At 36.9% G+C, this 19,460-nt stretch overlaps 2 protein-coding genes and 1 long non-coding RNA gene across 4 annotated transcripts; all 3 read right to left on the bottom strand.

The window, feature by feature from the left end:
• Positions 1-345: 345 nt before the first annotated feature.
• LOC147935847 (uncharacterized) lies at positions 346-6,110 on the bottom strand. Its single transcript, XR_015569159.1, has 2 exons — positions 806-6,110; positions 346-699 (listed from the first exon to the last, which is right to left on the bottom strand). It is a non-coding gene; the product is annotated as an uncharacterized LOC147935847 (long non-coding RNA).
• Positions 6,111-8,821: 2,711 nt separating this feature from the next.
• LOC104717573 (uncharacterized) lies at positions 8,822-11,624 on the bottom strand. 2 transcript variants are annotated; one of them, XR_015569141.1, is made up of 5 exons: positions 10,924-11,584; positions 10,282-10,367; positions 9,875-10,180; positions 9,562-9,751; positions 8,822-9,476 (listed from the first exon to the last, which is right to left on the bottom strand). XR_015569141.1 is itself a non-coding variant. In XM_010435165.2 (5 exons), the coding sequence occupies exons 1-5, from the start codon at positions 11,299-11,301 to the stop codon at positions 8,993-8,995; spliced, it is 1,338 nt and encodes a 445-aa protein (XP_010433467.1). In that variant the 5' UTR covers positions 11,302-11,624; the 3' UTR covers positions 8,822-8,992. The 2 variants fall into 2 exon arrangements, 1 of the variants encoding a protein (XP_010433467.1); XM_010435165.2 differs by having other exon boundaries at positions 9,562-9,645; positions 10,924-11,624.
• A 294-nt stretch (positions 11,625-11,918) lies between these two features.
• LOC104720102 (DEK domain-containing chromatin-associated protein 3) lies at positions 11,919-17,556 on the bottom strand. The gene is made up of 12 exons (XM_087470472.1): positions 17,222-17,556; positions 15,121-16,259; positions 14,998-15,031; positions 14,530-14,612; positions 14,286-14,345; positions 14,100-14,207; positions 13,842-13,922; positions 13,679-13,762; positions 13,009-13,510; positions 12,720-12,811; positions 12,523-12,553; positions 11,919-12,430 (listed from the first exon to the last, which is right to left on the bottom strand). Exons 2-12 carry the CDS (start codon positions 16,198-16,200, stop codon positions 12,258-12,260), a joined length of 2,328 nt encoding a protein of 775 aa, XP_087326598.1. The 5' UTR covers positions 16,201-16,259; positions 17,222-17,556; the 3' UTR covers positions 11,919-12,257.
• Between the last annotated feature and the right edge of the window lie 1,904 nt (positions 17,557-19,460).

Genomic DNA, 19,460 nt, shown 5'->3' with positions numbered 1-19,460 from the left:
CGAAGGGGGAATGAAGTTTTAAAGCTAACCATAATAACCTTCTTTGTTGGATGTCCCAAAGCCACGTCACAAAACCCCAGCAGTTTTTCTTTGATGCATTTTCACAAAACCCCCAACACTTTCTTCTGCAAATAACAGACTCCCACAACTATATATGAAAAAGTCCATATGATAAACGATCTTTATGTGATGTTACACCCAATTTCCATCCCAAACGAAACCAGAGAACCATACTGGAAAAGTAACTATGTCTTTGTCTGAAGACTATAACATGCAAGCTGTCTCAAACCAATCCAAAGTAGTATGTCTTTGTCTGAAGACTAACATGCAAGCCGTGGGTACTCATGTCTCAAACCAATCCAAAGTAGTATGTTTATTTGTCAAAAGACTGAAATAACAAACCAAACAAGATCCATGTCTAGAGATTTCAAGTCGTGGGTAACATAAAGGGATCAATCTTCGAATCAGTTTAAGTCAAAAGACTAATGTTTAAAGCCGTGGGTACCATTATTCTTCCACCAAAAAGAAACCTCAGCCAATGAAGCCTTTCCTTTATTGTGTCCTTCACCTTCACCATGACCATAACACCGAAAGATTCTCCCTCTTTGAGTTTGTTATCCAAGTTCCCGAACCTAATCTTATCCTCTGTGCTTTGGCCTCTCCTTAGCATCCTCTCTCGTGGCATTTCTTTTCTCTTCCCTGTAACATATACAAACATTAATAACAAATGGGCGTATGATACAACAATTTACATAAGAATGTATTCTCTTTTATCTGTCAAGGGAACAGTGACTGATTTTTTTACCTAGCTTGAGCAATTCCATGTGATCTCTCTTCTTCTTTTGCTTTCTTGGTTCTTCACAGTACCACTTTCGGTTTTTATGTTTTTATCCTTTTGCCTTTGTGACTCTCCCCTTTAACTTTGTGGGTACCAATCTAGTGTCTGTCTAAAGACTGAAACAACAAACCAAACAAAATCCATGTCTAGAGACTTCAAGCCGTGGATAACATAAGGGATCAATGTTCGAATCGGTCTCAGTCTAAAGACTAATGTTTAAATCTGTGGGTACCATTTTCCTTCCACCAACATTGTTATTCCCCAACCAATTCCAGTCTCTGTCTAAAAACTGAAACAACAAACCAAACAAGATCCATGTCTAGAGATTTCAAGCTGTGGGTACCATTAGGGATCAATGTTCGAGTCGGTTTCAGTCTAAAGACTAACGTTTAAAGCTGTGGGTACCATTATCCTATCCGTTGTTTTCACCAATCTAGTCTCTGTCTAAAGACTCTTATGTATCTTTGCCTAAAGACTAAAACAACAAACCGAACACTGATCCATGTCTAGAGATTTCAAGCCATATGTAAAGGGACCAATGTTCGAATCGGTCTCAGTCTTAAGACTTATGTTTAAAGCCAGTACCATATTTCTTTAACCAACACTGTTTTTTCCCAACCAATATATCTCAGTCTCTGTCTAAAGACTGACGATTTCTTTAATCTGTGGGTAATAAAAGGGACTGTTTTGTCCCAATCTCAGTCACAAAGACTGATGATTTCTATATGCTGCGGGTAAAGTAACAGTTTTGTCCCAATCTCAGTCACACACACTTGATGATTCTATAAGCTTCGGATAATAGTTTTGTCCCAATCTCAATCACACAGACTTGATTATTCTATAAGCTGCGGGAAATAGTTATGTCCCAATCTCAGTCACAAAGACTTGATGATTCAATAAGCTGCGGTAATAGTTTTGTCCCAATCTCAATCACAAAGACTTGAATGATTCTATAAGCCGCGGTAATAGTTTTGTCCCAATCTTAGTCACAAAGACTTGATGATTCTATAAGGCTGTGGGTTCTCAGTCACAAAGACTTGATGAATCTATATGCGGGTAATAGTTTTGTCCCAATCTCAGTCACAAAGACTTGATGATTCTATAAGCTGTGGGTAAATGAATAGTTTTGTCCCAATCTCAGTCACAAAGACTTGATGATTCTATAAGCTGTGGGTAAATGAATAGTTTTGTCTCAATCTCAGTCGCAAAGACTTGATGATTCTATAAGTTGTGGGTAAATGAATAGTTTTGTCCCAATCTCAGTCACAAAGACTTGATGATTCTATAAGTTGTGGGTAAATGAATGGTTTTGTCCCATTCTCAGTCACAAAGACTTGATTTGATTCTATAAGCTGTGGGTAAATGAATAGTTTTGTCCCAATCTCAGTCACAAAGACTTGATGATTCTATAAGTTGTGGGTAAATGAAAAGTTTTGTCCCAATCTCAGTCACAAAGACTTGATGATTCTATAAGCTGTGGGTAAATGAAAAGTTTTGTCCCAATCTCAGTCACAAAGACTTGATGGTTCTATAAGCTGTGGGTAAATGAATAGTTTTGTCCCATTCTCAGTCACAAAGACTTGATGATTCTATAAGCTGTGGGTAAATGAATAGTTTTGTCCCAATCTCAGTCACAAAGACTTGATGATTCTATAAGTTGTGGGTAAATGAATAGTTTTGTCCCAATCTCAGTCACAAAGACTTGATGATTCTATAAGCTGTGGGTAAATGAATAGTTTTGTCCCAATCTCAGTCACAAACACTTGATGATTCTATAAGCTGTGGGTAAATAAATAGTATTATCCCAATCTCAGTCACAAAGACTTGATGATTCTATAAGCTGTGGGTAAATGAATAGTTTTGTCTCATTCTCAGTCACAAAGACTTGATGATTCTATAAGCTGTGGGTAAATGAATAGTTTTGTCCCAATCTCAGTCACAAAGACTTGATGATTCTATAAGCTGTGGGTAAATGAATAGTTTTGTCCCAATCTCAGTCACAAAGACTTGATGATTCTATAAGTTGTGGGTAAATGAATAGTTTTGTCCCAATCTCAGTCACAAAGACTTGATGATTCTATAAGCTGTGGGTAAATGAATAGTTTTGTCCCATTCTCAGTCACAAACACTTGATGATTCTATAAGCTGCAGGTAATAGTTTTGTCCCAATCTCAGTCACAGAGACTGGTATAATTTATATAAGATGTGGGTAAAGGGATTTTTTTTTTCCAATCTCTGTCACACAGACTTGATGTCATGATTCTATACGCCTTGGCTAACAAAAGGGATTTTTTCCCAATCTTAGTCCCAAAGACTAATGATTTCTATAAGCTTTGGGTACCATATTCCTTCCACCAACATTGTTTTCCCCCAACCAATCCCAGTCTCTGTCTAAAAACTGAAACAACAATCCAAACAAGATTCCATGTCTAGAGATTTCAAGCTGTGGGTAACATAAGGGATCAATGTTTAAATCGGTCTCAGTCTAAAGAATTGATTTCAAGCCGTGGGTACCAATCATCTTCCTACACCAACCTCGTTTTTTCCCAACCAATCTCACAGTCTCTCTCTAAACACTGGTAATTTCTATAAGCCTTGGGTTAAGGAAAAGGATTGTCGTTTCCCAATCATTAGTCACAGAGACCGAAGATTTTTTCAAGCCGTGGATAACATAAGGGACTGTTTTTCCCAACCAATCTCAGTCACAAAGTCTGAGAGTTTTTTAAGTCGTCGGAGTTTTTAAGCCTTTCTTTAATTCCCAATCAATCTCAGTCACAAAGTCTGAGATGTTTTTAAGTAGTGGGTAGCAAAAGGGATTGTCTTGCCCCAATCTCAGTCACAAAGACTGATGATTTCTTTAAGTCGTGAGTAACAAAAGAGATTATCTTGTCCCAATCTCAGTCACAAAGTCTGAGATGGTTTTAAAGTGTGGGTAACAAAAGGGACAAAGGTTTTAAGGCGTGGGTAACAAAAAGGATTGTCTTGTCCCAATCTCAGTCACAAAGACTGAGGTTTCTTTAAGCCCTTTGTAACAAAAGGGATAGTCTTTTTCCCAACCAATCACAGTCACAGAGTCTGAGATGTTTATAAACCGTTTGTACCAAAAGGGTGTGTCTTGTCCCAATCTCAGCCACAAAGACTGATGATTCGATAAGATGCGGATAAAAGAATAGTTTTGTCCCAATCTCAATCACAAAGACTTGATGATTCTATAAGCTGTGGGTAAATGAATAGTTTTGTCCCATCTTCAGTCACAAAGACTTGATGATTCAGATTGTGTTGTTTCAATCTAAGTCACAAAGACTTGATGATTCAGACTTGATGTCATGATTCTATAAGTTGTGGGTAAATGAATAGTTTTGTCCCATTGTCAGTCACAAAGACATGATGATTCATATTGTTTTGTCACAATCTCAGTCACAGAGACTAATGATTTCTGTAAGCTTTGGGCCATAATATTCCTTCCACCAACATTGTTTTCCCCCAACCAATCCCAGTCTCTGTCTAAAAACTGAAACAACAATCCAAACAAGATCCATGTCTAGAGATTTCAAGTCGTGGGTACCATAAGGGATCAATGCTCGAATCGGTCTCAGTCAAAGACTAACGTTTGAAGTCGTGGGTAACCATTAGCCGTGGGTACCAACCTTATTCCTTCCACCAACCTTGTTTTTTTCCCAACCAATCTCATAGTCTCTGTCTAAAGACTGATGATTTCTTTAAGCCTTGGGTAACAAAAGGGATTGTTATTTTTCCAATTTCAGTCACAAAGACTGAGATTTCTCAAGCCGCTGGTAACATAAGGGACTTTCGTTTCCCAATCATCAGTAACAGAGACCGAAGATTTCTTTAAGCCGTGGATAACATACCCCAACAAATCTCAGTCACAAAGTCTGAGATGTTTTTAACCGTGGGTAAGAAAAAGGATTGATTTGTCCCTAATCTCAGTCACAAAGGCTGAGATTTCTTTAAGTTGTTGGTAACAAGGTTGAGTCATTTCTCAATCGATCTCAGTCACAAAGTCTGAGATGTTTCGAGGTCGTGGGTAACCTCAGTCACAAAGACAATGATTTCTTTAAGCCGTTGGTAACAAAAGGAATTGATTTGTCCCTAATCTCAACCACAAAGACTGAGATTTCTTTAAGCCGTTGGTAAAAAGGTTGGTAACAAGATTTCTTTGTGATTTGTCCCAAATCTCTCAGTCACAAAGACTGAGATTTCTTTTAAAAATGGTGACAAAAGGAATTGATTTGTCCCTAATCTCAGTCACAAAGACTGAGATTTCTTTAAGCCGTTGGTAACAAGGTTTTTTTGTGATTTGTCCCTAATCTTTGTCACAGAGTCTGAGATTTCTTTAAGCCGTTGGTAACAAAAGGAATTGATTTGTCCCTAATCTCAGTCGCAAAAACTGAGATTTCTTTATGATTTGTCCGAAATCTCAGTCACAAAGTCTGAGATTTCTTTAAGCCATTGGTAACAAAAGGGATTGATTTACCCCTAATCTCAGTCACAAAGACTGAGATTTCTTTAGCCGTTTGTATCAAGGTTGGTAACCAGATTTCTTTGTGATTTGTCCTTAATCTCAGTCACAAAGACTGAGATTTCTTTAAGCCGTTTGTATCAAGGTTGGTAACCAGATTCCTTTGTGATTTGTCCCTAATCTCAGTCACAAAGACTGAGATTTCTTAAAAAATTGGTAATAAAAGGAATTGATTTAACCCTAATCTCAGTCACAAAGACTGAGATTTCTTTAACCCGTTCGTAACAAGGTCGGAAACAAGATTTCTTTGTGATTTGTCCTTAATCTCAGTCACAAAATCTGAGATTTCTTTAAGCCGTTCATAAAAAAAGAGATTGATTTGTCCCTAATCTCAGTCACAAAGACTGAGATTTCTTTAAACCGTTGATAACAAAAGGAATTGATTTGACCCTAATCTCAATCACAAAGACTGAGATTTCTTTAAGGCGTTGGTAAAAATTTTTTTTTGTGATTTGTCCCTAATTTCAGTCACAAAGACTGAGATTTCTTTGTGATTTGTCCCTAATCTCAGTCACAAAGTCTGAGATTTCTTTGTGATTTGTCCCTAATTTGTCACAAATTCTGAGAATTCTTTAAACCGTTCGTAACAAAAAGGATTGATTTGTCCCTAATCTCAGTCACAAAGACTGAGATTTCTTTAAGTCATTGGTAACAATATTTTTTTGTGATTTGTCCCTACTCTCAGTCACAAAGACTGAGATTTCTTTGTGATTTGTCTCTAATCTCAGTCACAAAGACTGAGATTTCTTTAAGCCGTTGGTAACAAGGTTGTGTCGTTTCCCAATCAATCTCGGTCACAAAGTCTGAGATGTTTTTAGGCCGTGGGTACGAAAAAGGATTGTCTTGTCCCAATCTCAGTCACAAAGTCTGAGATTTTAATAAACCGTGTGTAGCAAAAGATCTCTTCCCAATCTCAGTCACAAAGTCTGAGATTTTCACAAGTCTTGGGTAGCAAAAGGGATTGTCTCTTTCCAATCTCAGTCACGAAGTCTAAGATTTTCATAAGCCGTGGGTAGCAAAAGGGACTGTTTTATCCCAATCTCAGTCACAAAGTCTGAGATTTTAATAAACCGTGGGTAGCAAAAGATCTTCCCAATCTCAGTCACAAAGTCTGAAATTTTCATAAGTCGTGGGTAGCAAAAGATCTTCCCAATCTCAGTCACAAAGTCTGAAATTTTCATAAGCCGTGGGTAGCAAAAGGGATTGTCTCTTCCCAATCTCAGTCACGAAGTCTGAGATTTTCATAAGCCGTGGGTAGCAAAAGGGACTGTCTTATCCCAATTTCAGTCACAAAGTCTGAGATTTTTATAAACCGTGGGTACCAAAAGGGACTGTCTTATCCCAATACTCTCAGTCACAAAGACTGTATGATCTCTATAAGCCGTGGGTAACAAGAGGTCTTCCCAATCTCAGTCACAAAGTCTGAGATTTTAATAAGCCATGGGTACCAAAAGGGACTGTCTTATCCCAATACTCTCAGTCACAAAGACTGTATGATCTCTATAAGCCGTGGGTAACAAGAGGTCTTCCCAATCTCAGTCACAAATCTGAGATTTTAATAAGCCGTGGGTAGCAAAAGACCTTCCCAATCTCAGTTACAAAATCTGAGATTTTCATAAGCCGTGGGTAGCAAAAGGTCTTCCCAATCTCAGTCACAAAGTCTGAAATTTTCATAAGCCGTGGTACAAAAGGGATTGTCTTGTCCCAATACTCTCAGTCACAAAGACTAGATGATCTCTACAAGCCATGGGTACAAAAGAGATTGTCTTGTCCCAATACTCTCAGTCACAAAGACTGGATGATCTCTATAAGCTGTGGGTAATAAAAGAGATTGTCTTGTCCCAATCTCAGTCACAAAGATTGGATGATCTCTATAAGCCGTGAGTAACAAAAGGGATTATCTTTTCCCAACCAATCTCAGTCACAAAGACTGGATGATCTCTATAAGCCGTGGGTAACAAAAGGGATTGTCTTTTCCCAACCAATCTCAGTCACAAAGACTGGATGATCTCTATAAGACGTGGGTAACTTGATCTTTATAACCATTGAAACTGAAACCGATCCCAAGTAGATTTGTCTGTCTGAAGAAATTTACTTATAAGCCATGGGTAAAAGGATCGGTAATTCAGCCTCGGGTCTAAAGACTTAGATAGCATAGAAGCCATCCATTGGGACCAACCTCAGAAGGGACAATATCCCCAAAAGAGAATCTAACAGAACACCATTAGTTGAGTGTTTGCCTTATGATCTCTCTTGGGTTTCTAAAGAAAACCAAAAACAAAACAAAACAAGGAAAGAATAACAAACAAACCACATTCGATCGCAACAAATTTCACGCTTTATCAATTTATCGAAAGCGTTGCAAGAAACAAAAACCAAAACCCTAAAAACAGAATTCAAATCAAAAGAAACAAAGAAGTTGAAATTCACAGAAACTTAGAAACGCAGAGTCGCGATTCGTTTGGTTTATGTAAATTATCAAAGCCGATTCAAAAAACGGAAACGAAACCCTAAAAAACAAAATCTTTAAAACAACAACGAAACCCTAGAATAAAAAATCAAAAGAAAGAAAGAAGTTGAAATTCACAGAAACTTAGAAACGCAGAGTCGCGATTCGTATGGTTTATGTAAATTATCAAATTCCGATTCGAAAACGGAAACGAAACCCTAAAAAAAACAAAATCTTTAAACAGAAACGAATCCCTAAAAAGAATCAAAGAGAAGTTGAAGATTTCTTACAATAAAGCTGTGCAAATCTTCTTCTTCCATCGATCGATCGATCGATCATGAGAGAAACAGAGAAGAAGAAAAGGAAAAAACAAAAACCAGGCCTCTTCTGATCGACTTCGTTCCTTTTATAATCGGGAACTTATGTCGGTGATATAAGTACGCTCCTCCGCGTTTTCCTTTTTTTATTATTAAGTACGCCGTTTTTCTATTTTACTTTTTGCTAAACGGAAAAAAAAAAACAAGTTTTCCTTTATTTACTTTATTTATAAAAAAGGTGGGCTAAAGTTAACTCAATTACATTAAGGGGCCGATTGATTACGCATAGTTTTTTTAGCTTCTTCCTTTTTTGGGAATTAGTTACGAAAAAGGTCAAATACAAAACTTACAAATTAACGTTAAACAAACAATTAATTACAAGATATTAGTCCTCTTTTTGCCTGAGCTCATTGCAGAGCCTACAAGGCTACAAGCGCTCGTTTAATGTCATCTCTTGGCACACACGAAGGTGAAGGGCACTGGAATGCGGTTGATTGGTGTGGTGGACTTTTGGAATCTGCAAATCAATCCGTTTTAGTATTTTGAAAATGTGATGACTCATCATTTAATTCTTTGGCAATGCCATTCTTGGAAATTTTTGAATCACTCTTGAGACCAAAGAAGCTGAAAGTCCCAAAGGGTTTCTTTCATAAGTCTAAACTCAGACTACGGATAGCTGTTCTAATTTAGAATCATGATTAAGTAGGATAGGAGCACATAAATTACATACTATCAAACAGTTTTAACATGGATCGTCCTTTCAAAGGGGAAATGTAGTCTGAAAAGCTAAAACAAGATCACAATGTTTGATAAGAACATAATCATCTTAGGGCTAACATATTTCTTCATTACAACTGTTTGTAGCAAGTATAAGCAACAGCCACAGAAGCAGCAGCGCAGACAACAGCAAGAGCTGCATATGTATCTTCTCGCTCCCAGCTCTCTAGCCATGTTGGTATTCCACAAACCTTACGCGTTGAAGATCCTTTCTCACTATTAATTCTAAAGAATGTCTTTTCTGCAACTTTTCTTCCCGGTGTTAGCTTCTCATTCTTGTTTCCACTTTCAAGTTGATTATCTTCTGATGTTTGTTCCAGAGACAACAACATCAGACTTGTGTCGTCTTGACAACATGAAGAGCTGTTCCCATTTTGCTGGCAACAACCGTTAGGTTCTGCAGCTCGCGGCTGGCAACACGAAACATCGGCGCTGTGACTTGATGATTCCTGAGACACTTCTTCATTGCTCTGTATGGTATGGACTACACCATTTAGCTGAAACCGCCCTTCTTGAGTTTTCTTCTGATCTTCTTCTGTTAGACCCATTTCACCCCTAAAAAACCAGACAACGGTTATGTATTACTGTCTCTACCTATCACCAAGTTATATGGAAGCAGGCCAAGAAACTCTGTACTTACCTCCATAGCCGGTCTACAATCTCGCCTTTGTTCATGTGCTGCTCCAAGAGAATAGGTACATCTTCTGGCGTCACATACCCATACCTAGACACAAGAATGATTGTATCATCAAGTCAAAATCAGGGTATTGATTGATTTGGACATTGCAGAGAACTTCCATGTTCGATCCACATCTTCATTTTTAAGATACCTGTTAAAAGAACACTCAAATGCATATTCTTGATCTCCTTATCAAAAATAATTATAAAACCACATGAAAGAAAGAAGTACGTCGCCTCAAACCAGTCAATAAAATATGTATTTCGTTACGCACCAGTGTCCTGTGACTTCCCTGTTGATGTTTGATCTGTAGATGATAACATTCCCAGCGTATTTGTGACCACCAATGTGAGAACATGGGCTAACTGACACTTTACCTTGAAGACCATGAAACTCAAGTTCTTCTCTGAATCTACTAACCAGCGACGGCCCACAAACCCCACATCGCCGGTCTCGGGATCCATGAGAACATACAAAGACATATGAGCCTTTTAGCAATTCAGGATTTCCAGGCAGCCATTCACCATCCTTCACAAGCACCTCTTCCACAAACGTTTCCACATCAAAATGAGTCAACCTTCTGCATTTTAGTTTAACTGAAACTGTCAAAAACAAGTCCAGACTGTTGAAAAACGAGAGCAAAGAAATCTCCCACTAGCACAGCAGGACTTCAACCCTTACCTGTATCTTATCATATCAGGAAAGATACGTACATCACCATTGGATGTCTCTGTGCCATCATGTCCCTCACATATTGTGAGTCGAGTCTACAGAGCAATGGACGAAAAGAAAAAAAAAACATGAGGCACGACGCTTAAAAGATCATAAACTGTAAGGCCTAAGTATAAGACTATCCAATGATAAACAATCAATTAACATCCAATAGAGACACCATCTCCAATTAAAATTTAAAACTGACATAACACATGAAATAAGAGTAAAACCAGTAGCTGCACATTGCAGCTAAAAAAAACGTAGCTGTGTGCTCTTAATGATCACATCTTGAAGGCAAAAAGTTATTATGTTGTTATCTATAGAATCTTGCTAGAAATAGATACTTTTACCTTATCTGACCCAAACATATACTTTAAGTAAAGCCAAAAACAACAGAGAGCAAGTGCTTTTTGCCTATTTGGGAGGATGAACTCTCAAAAGGAAGAAAAATAAGTTTGAATCACAAAGCCATGGATCAAACTTAATCAGACCTAAATCTATGAGAAATTGAGAATCAAGCAATAAACTTCGGATATGGATTCAAGTCAACAGCTTGAATCAGTCCGATGAAGATGGAATCAAAAAAAATTGCAGATTAGGAAACCTCACCTCCTTCTTCATGCTACCCTTTCTGGCAGATACAGCGGCAGAGAGTAGCCTAGGCAATCGATCGAACTCAGCAGCCTCGATTCTAGCGGGCCAAACAGAGGGCTTTTTGTAGCACAAGAAAACATGCCTCTCGTAAAACTGTACAGTCCCAGCGAGTTGCTCCGATCGGAAATCAGGACGAGCGAATCCGAAATCAGCGTCGTTGATGCTCTCTCCACCGCCTCCACCGAGTAAGCTGTCGCTCTGAAAACTACCGGAGCGAGAAGTGGGTTCGCCGAGAAACGTGTCGAGATAGTCAGATACAGTGACCGGAGACGACGCCGTCGATGGATTGCTGGTAAATGATAAAGGGTCGTCTCTATCTCTTCCACTTGCCATTTTAAAAACTACGACCCACCCGAAGTTGGAAACTTTATAGATCGAAACTGAAAACTATGAAAGGGATAGAGAAGAAGAAGAAGAAGTGAAAGTTTCAGTTTCAGTGCCTTCCCACTGAGAGGTCTCTCAAGTATATTCCGTTTCTCTGACTCCGGTTTAGTTCTTAACCGATATTCTATTTTGCAATCGGACCGGTACTTTTGCCTTTGTTCGTTCAAACACTACCTTCCGAATCAAAAGAACCATTTTAAGCTAGAAGGGGAAAATGAACTCTTTGCCTTGTGTTGTGGTGTAATGGTCTCTCGAGGTTCTTACGTTTTTTTGGTGTTGTCCAAAAAGGGAATGTAAAAGAAGAGCACAGATTCTTGTCTGTAGGTTTTGGTTCTGTAATAACAGATTATCTTCTATATCAAATATTACTCTTATGTGTTGATAATGTCACCAATTCCTGCATTTCTTAGATTGTATTTCTCTAACATATCTGCAAAATATAAGAGTAATAATAACTTATCCTCGGTAGATTTGCAGATATGATAGAGATAGACCAAGGATAACATGATCAGCATAAGATCCTTCTGCAATATTCAAATACATACTAAATTCCAAGTCGAAAGGGATATCAAGAGAATCATATTAGTCATTTATTACCATTACAGAAACTAAAGAAAGCTTTGACAATATCTTTAAAAGAGAGCCTCACAAATCAAAGACAATCCAAGGAGGCTTTTATGTTAAATGCTATAGACATACAAGCAACCTATCCTTTGGCTATGCAGCTTCTTCCTCTTGTCTCTACCATAAGTAAAAGCTTCGGACTCCAACAACAAAAGATTACATCAACAGATTTAACTTACACCTTTGCCAGATGACTACTAGGCATTAGGCAACAGTATATGTGAGAGAAAAAGATAGATATAGAGAGAGACTCAATATGTGCGATGTGATCAGCAAGGAGTTTAGGCTTTCACCTCCTCACCACCACCAGACCCTCCTGCTGCATCCTCTTCTTTCTTCTCCTCCTCATCTTCCTCCTCTTCCTCAGCCTCGTCTGCTAATTTGGTGAGCTCCTCTTGGATAATCATCTTTATAGATGACTTTCTTGGGGTGAGATCTTCTTTGAACTCCTTAGCTGAAAGATGGGTGAAACAATGTGTTTTACTTTACATATACAACCAGAAAATCACTCAAGAAATAAACGACTTGCAACCAATCTGTTCATACCAAGTTCTTTGAGGATGTCCGTGAACGTAGCCTGCATAAGAACAACAATGCTCTTGTTAGGTTATCTAGGTAAACAAGATGATTCACAGTTTGATAGATATTGCACAACAAACTTCAAATCAGCAGAATCCGATTTTGTTTTATTCCATAAAATCCTAGTTAAGTGTATCGAATATTAAAGGTTGAAAATTACTCACCGTAGTAAAGTCCACTCTTTTCAAGATCTCTACGATTGCATTTTTCAGCACTTTATCAGAAGGCTTGTCTTTCCCTTTTCCAGCTCTTTTTACTTTTGCATAGACACAAACAAAGATAAACATAGTGTCAGAAAACATTCGTGGCTGCAATATTGGGTAGCTTCTGCAAATGAACTCGTCAAGGAATAAGATTCTCCAAGGCATCGGACAAACCCTACACACAACATGTGCTTTATTTTACCTAAGCGAGCATCTAAGTGGAAGATAAAGAACAAGATAATGACCACACCTGGCTTCTCTTTTGATGCAGACTTTGAAGGAGCAGGGGAGGCCTTGGTAAGTTTTTCAGACTTCTTCCTCTTAGAGGACAGCTTTGCACTTGTATCACTGTCATCATCAGTTTTCTTTCGCTTTGCTGATGATCGCTTCTGTGTAACTTTCTCTGGTGGGCTGGATTTTGCCGCGACTGCCACTTTCTTGTTTCTGGCTCTCCCTGCTGATTCTTTCTTCCCAGCTGACAATCTAGAACCACGTTTCTTCTTTGTAGTTTCTTCTTCAGAATGCTCCTCAGATTCATCTTTCTCCTCGCTTTCAGAAGGCTGAGGCGCCTCATCCTCAGATTTATCAGGAATGTCATTTTCATTGTCGTCCTCTTTATTCTCTTCTTCTGCCTTCTCCTCTTTCTCCTGTTTTTCTTTTTCTTCTTCCTCTTTCTCTTCTTCAGATTCCTCATCAGAATGAGCTAAACTCTTTTTGTCACCCTTTGTTGCCTCTTCAGACTTTCTTCGGCTCTGCAAGGAAGAGCAAATAATATAATCAGATTTAGGTAATTGGCAAGAGGCATGGACCTATGATGGACAGTTGCACATAAGCTAACATTAAGGCACACATTCTCTTCAGAGATAATAACATGAGTAGTGAATCAAATGTGTCACGAGTTCTAAGCTACGCACTAATACCTTTGCTGACCGTTTGGAGGATGAACTCCCAGCTGCAGGTGAACTTTGCTTCGGAGTTCTCTTGCGCTTTGCTCCCTTACTTGACTGTTTCAAGAGAATGTTTTAAGAGAATGTAAGATTCCAATAACAAATAAAACAAACAATTTTTATAACACCAGATTACCTTCTCTTTCTCAGAAACAGATATGTCGCTTGTCGCATGAGGTTTCTCCAAAAAGTCAAACAGTTTTGTAATGATATCTTCCTGTGTTGAAAACACATGCAACAATAAGTAGCCGTATTTATAAAATGGGGGATATGAATTAGCTTAAACTTCGTGCAACCAGAAATGGCTGATCAAGCAGCTCAAATGATGCCATCTATTTACACAGGAAGAAAAATGAATCTGAAGAACAACTTAGAAATTAATAACCATAATGACCTTCTTTGTAGTCTTGGTAATATGTATGTCCAACACATCACAAATCTCCGACAGTTTTTCTTTGAAGCATTTTTCAAGCTTTTCTTTTACCTTCTCTTTTGCCTTCTTCTGCAAATAACAAAGACTCCCACAATTATATACAAAGTAAAGTTACGTATAAAAATCTCTATGTATAATGTTACACACCTCATTTCCATGCCAAACGAAACCAGAGAACCCCAATATGTTAGTCCTGATCTGAGCAGCCTGTTAAAGCAACAAGAGTAAGACATACAAACATAATTAGCAGACTAGCTGCTACGATAAAAGCTGCAACAACTGAGTCGAAACCACTGGTTAAACTATATATAAGAGTATGCCCATAACTGACAATTTTATAATTATAACTATTAAAGCGACAGAATGTGAAAGGGTCCAGAGAGACGCTCACCTTCCCTCTCCTCCCACCAAATAGAATTCCATGTAGCAGCTTCAAAGTTTCATCAGCCTTCTTCCTCGCTACCTTGCTAGCAACTACAGATAAACAATATTCAAGTTATCTATTCAATTTCAACTGCAAAATAGATGAAAAATGGAACAATAAAGGTATCTTATATGTTGGTCATGATTATTAGATTTTGGTTTCCAAACAAATCTTGTTTCTGCCCAGCTGTAATTGCTAAATGCCAAGAGAAACATTTGGATGAAAATTCACATAGCCAAAACAGAATAGTATATAGATCAATCAACACAGACTATTTAAACGCAATTTCACAAATGGTAGTACCCAGCACTTAAAATTCCAGCAATAAATGAAGGTTTAGGCTATGCCACACATTAGGAAATAATTAGGGCTCAAACTGAAACTCGGAAAGCTAACAGAAAATTCAGTAAAAGGATAATTAGAACATGAACATACCATTGGGAATATCTTTGAGATATGCACCTCGCCCCTGTAATATCCAAAAGATACTCCACTTAGTAATATCAAAAAGATATCTAGCAATGAAGTTCTACACAACTGAGGAAAGTATTGGCAAACCTTTTCAATATAGAATTCTTTCGAAGAGTCTCTATCAATCAATGCAACAAGCCTTTCAACAGATTTCCGCTCACGCACAGGGCGATTGGAGAAAGGAGTTATAGGCTCCACTTCCTTTTTTTCTTCCTTATTTTTTGTCTTCTCACGAACCTTTTCAGCAGAACTCTTTCCTTTCCCCCGCTTTTTAGAAGCCTTGCTCTCTTCTTTTTTATCATCACCACTCTCTGCTTTTTCATCTTCCTTATCATCATTTCTCTCCTCTTTCTCATCTTCCTCTGCATGTTTGCTCTCCACTTTTTCATTGTCGTTCTCATCCTCACTCCCTTCTTTTTCATCTTCAACCTTTGCCTCATCCACCTCAGCCTTTTCCGCCTCAACTTCCTCTTCTTTATCTTCTTTCTTATCTTCCTTCTCTTTTTCTTCATCAACCAACTCCTCCTCATTCTGCTCCTTCACATTATCCACTTTATCAACAGTTTCTGTGGCTTTTTCTTCATCTACCAGCTTCCCTTCCTCTTTGATGTCTTCGGTATTCCCATCTTTCGTTCCATTTGACTTTTCACCTTCATGTTTTATGTCCTCCTCTGATTCTTTCCCAGCTTTCTTGTGGTCTGCTTCAGTACTACCCGTCTCTTTGGTGTCTTGCTTTTCATCATCTTTGGCATTGTCATCGTCTTTGGATTCCACATCCTTCATTACAGTATCTTCCACTGAAACACCATCATCAGTTTGCTCCTTCTTTCCATCTGCATCTTCGTCCATGTTGGTAGCCTCTGCTTGTCCCTCATCTTTTGTGACCTTAGCATCTTCGTCCACTTTTTCAGTCTCAGCATTGTCTCCATTGCTCTTAACCTCTGACTCTTTATCTTCCGTCTCAGCTCTTTCATCATCTTTCTTTATCTCAGCATCTATCTCCATTTTCTTTGGTTCAGACGTACCCTCATCTTTCGTAAGTTCTTGTGTTTCTTTACCTCCAGCATTCTCCATCTCCTTTTTCCCAGCCATAGCCTCTGTTGGCTTCTCAAGAGAACAAGTCTTGTTTGCTGTTGGATCAACGGTTGCCTTTGTGTCCTCCCCCATTTGTAAAAAACAGTTCAGTAGATCCTTCCACCAAAAACACTTCTTCTTGTAATCTAAGGCTGTGCATGAAAAATAAGTTCAGAGGATTATATATTTGCAACAAGCAGAAAGTAATGTTCCCTATTAACAAACTCAACATCTGCAGAACCATATTCAGACTCAATGAGTAGCAAAAAAGGAATTCAAATCTCATAAAAACGCATTGACTTCACACTGGCATATATGCAACAACAAAAACCTAATTCCACGAAACTCGACAAACTCAACATCTGCAGAACCAAATCCAGACTCAAGGAGTAGCAAAAAAGGAATTCAAATCTCATAAAAACGCATTGACTTCACACTGGCATATATGCAACAACAAATACCTAATTCCACGAAAACAAAATCCAGAAGTTGGCTGGTCAACAATAAGAGAAATTTAATCAAGATCTCATTCGTGATCCATAATTATCTCTTATTCCCACTTTTAGATCTGAAAATTGAAGAACTAAATGAAAATTTGATTGGAGAACTCCAGATTATACAAAGAGTTTGAAAATCTAGCAAGTCATTAATAAAAACCAAATCTCAAATCTCAAAGGTTCATCATTTATCCTCACTTCAATTACATTCTGAAGAAGCAAAGATCCCTCCTAAGCTTTAACGATGAGAACCCTCCTAAGCTTTACACCACACAGATTCAGACAAAACACAAACCCATCTTCATCACTTGAATCTCTCGAAATTTTTAAGTCAATCAGCGTCAAAATCATGCATTTTTCCGACCACTTAATAGAAACAGACAGTAAAAAAGACAAAAAATTCTCGAAACATCGAAATTCTCAGACAAAAGAAGCGCAGGATAAACCCTAACTTCTCATCGCAAACTAAACAAAACACAAAGAACAACAACACCAAACAACAAAAAGAACATGCGAATACAAAACCAAGGCTATAATAAAAACATAAAAAAAGCTCACAAAGATCTCAGTATAGTTGATGAACAGGGATCCTAAAGCAGAAGACTTTGGAATCTCACCTCAGTATCACAAAGCCTCGCCTCGGCACTGAGTTTGGGAAACAGAAGAAAAAATTTTAGCTTTTTGTTTTTTCTTTTCTATGAGAGAGATAAAATACAAGGATTCGGACTCAAAGCCTCTTTTTAAATACAATTAAATGCCACGTCAGATTTGAGATGAATCACCGCGGTTCAACTTATGATACCTCATCAACGGTCCAGATTTTATGTTTGATGCATCTCGTGGATCGATGACGCTAGTACTAGAGCTTTTGGTCCGGTTCCGAACCAGGTACCGAGCCAATACCTTCCTTTTTTTGGTCAAACTGCCAAAAAACTTCCTTGAGAGTTATATGTGTGAAGATTTTGTTCCAAAAAAATATATATTATACATTATCTAAGGATATTTTACCAAATAAAAAACGTATCTAAGGATTTCAATAGGAGTCTTCTAGAACCAAAAAAAAAAAATCTTACAATGTTTATTACTTTGTCCAAAGAAAATGTTTTTTTTTTACTTTTTAACTAAATTACTAATTTAATTTTAAGTTAACAAATGGATGAATTGGTAATTTTCTATGATATGATAGTTTGATAAATAAAATTGTCATAAAATAGCCGATAAAACATTGACACGTAACAATTAGGATAACGGTTATAAATTACTGAAATTTTTTTACTTCATTTTAATATGTAAATGAAGTTGATATGATTGACCAAATTATTAAAACAAAATCTTTTTGTTGAATAGTGTTACTTCTTTCTTAAGAAAAATTAATGAATACGCATAATGAATATTTTGGAAACTCTCTCATCTTTAAGTATGTTTGGTTTAAAGAATGCTAAATTGAGTAAATGGTTTTTAAGTGGATAAAAAAGTATGATAAATAGGCGATAAAACATTAATACTTAATAATTGGGCTAACGATTTTAAATTATTAAATATTCTTACTACATTTTAATTTAGAATCGAAGTTGACGGATTGACCAAATGATTCAGACAACAAATGGCTTCATTGAATAGTAGAATTCGATTCAATTTTCCGCAATATAATGATTGTTGGTCATCCGCTCCCTAAAAGCAATGGAGGCATTGGCTAGCTGAAACCAAGGTAAGTACTAAGTATTCTGCTCTGTCTTCCGGGTTGTAGGGGTTGTTAGTGTATGTAATCGTTGTGGAGACAGGTCCGCGGGGTGGAACGTTGTCCTCTGATCCGGAGCTCAGACTTTGAATATCTCATAAGTATTGATTTTTGTCATCTTCGCTCATTTTGCATGTTTGGAAAGATGTGAACAAAAAAATTTCTCTAAAATTTAAATAGTATTGATTAGAGTAGTAAATTTGATAACTAAATATTTAATTATTTACATAATGGTTGGAGTAGTAAATTTGATAATTTATTTAAATACGTGCATGGAAATACCTAAAACACTTATCTTCTGCAATGCAAAAAGTTTAATCTACTTTTATATAACTATCCATTTACGCATGTGCCTACTTACAATTGCATAGACGTGAGCAAAACGTGCTAAAATATAGCAAAACATAAGGAAACACATAAGCAAAAAATAAGTAAATTTTTTTTTTTTTTCAAGTGATAAACAATATAAATTATATATAGAATAATAACATTTAACTATAGTAAGTACAAAATAACACTAGATAAAATATATATATATATATATATATATATTTAAGTCCAGAACCTCAATTTATAACGGTGATCTTAACCAATTTAGAACTAATGTGACCAGAAACTAAGGGATCAATGTTTTTAGTTTTTGTAGTAGTTTTTTGTTTTAGTTTTTGCAATAATCTATTTTGTTGTCATGTCATTAATATTCGTGATTTTGAAAAAAAAAATAAGTTATTCAATAAAAATGAGAATAAAATATTTAAACGATGGAGAATAATCAGAGCCGTGCCAAGGTATTTTGATGCCATAGGCAAAAAATGGATTGCTATATCAATAATATATAGCAAATATTATTATTATTATTATTATTATTATTATTATTATTATTATATTAGTGTTTAAATAATTATAATAAATATATAAAAATTTAAGTAGAAGTTTACAGTTCCATAAACAAAATCAATTCTCAACGAATAAGAAAAAAAGTATGAAAAACAAATGAAATATAAAAATTGGGTTGATCATATAATATATTTATAGTGATATACTGATATACAAAATGTTTGATCTAATATATAAAAATAATTAAGAAAGTTGGATGAAGATGAACAAAGATATACCGA

This window comes from Camelina sativa, chromosome 10 (genome assembly GCF_030686135.1).
Source record: "Camelina sativa cultivar CO46 ecotype springtype chromosome 10, ASM3068613v1".
Taxonomy (NCBI): Eukaryota; Viridiplantae; Streptophyta; class Magnoliopsida; order Brassicales; family Brassicaceae; genus Camelina; species Camelina sativa.
This window is presented reverse-complemented; position numbering and strand designations above follow the sequence as displayed.

What these genes read in the sequence shown, in the direction of transcription:
- LOC104717573 (XM_010435165.2), bottom strand. Translation starts at nt 11,301, where the DNA reads ATGGCAAGTGGAAGAGATAGAGACGACCCTTTATCATTTACCAGCAAT. An exon ending in AGGGTAGCATGAAGAAGGAG is followed by an intron (nt 10,368 to 10,923) that starts GTGAGGTTTCCT and finishes ATTGCTCTGTAG; the next exon opens with ACTCGACTCACAATATGTGA. An exon ending in AGGGAAGTCACAGGACACTG is followed by an intron (nt 9,646 to 9,874) that starts GTGCGTAACGAA and finishes TCTTGTGTCTAG; the next exon opens with GTATGGGTATGTGACGCCAG.
- LOC104720102 (XM_087470472.1), bottom strand. Translation starts at nt 16,200, where the DNA reads ATGGGGGAGGACACAAAGGCAACCGTTGATCCAACAGCAAACAAGACT. An exon ending in AAGAATTCTATATTGAAAAG is followed by an intron (nt 15,032 to 15,120) that starts GTTTGCCAATAC and finishes TGGATATTACAG; the next exon opens with GGGCGAGGTGCATATCTCAA. An exon ending in TGCATCAAAAGAGAAGCCAG is followed by an intron (nt 12,812 to 13,008) that starts GTGTGGTCATTA and finishes TCTATGCAAAAG; the next exon opens with TAAAAAGAGCTGGAAAAGGG.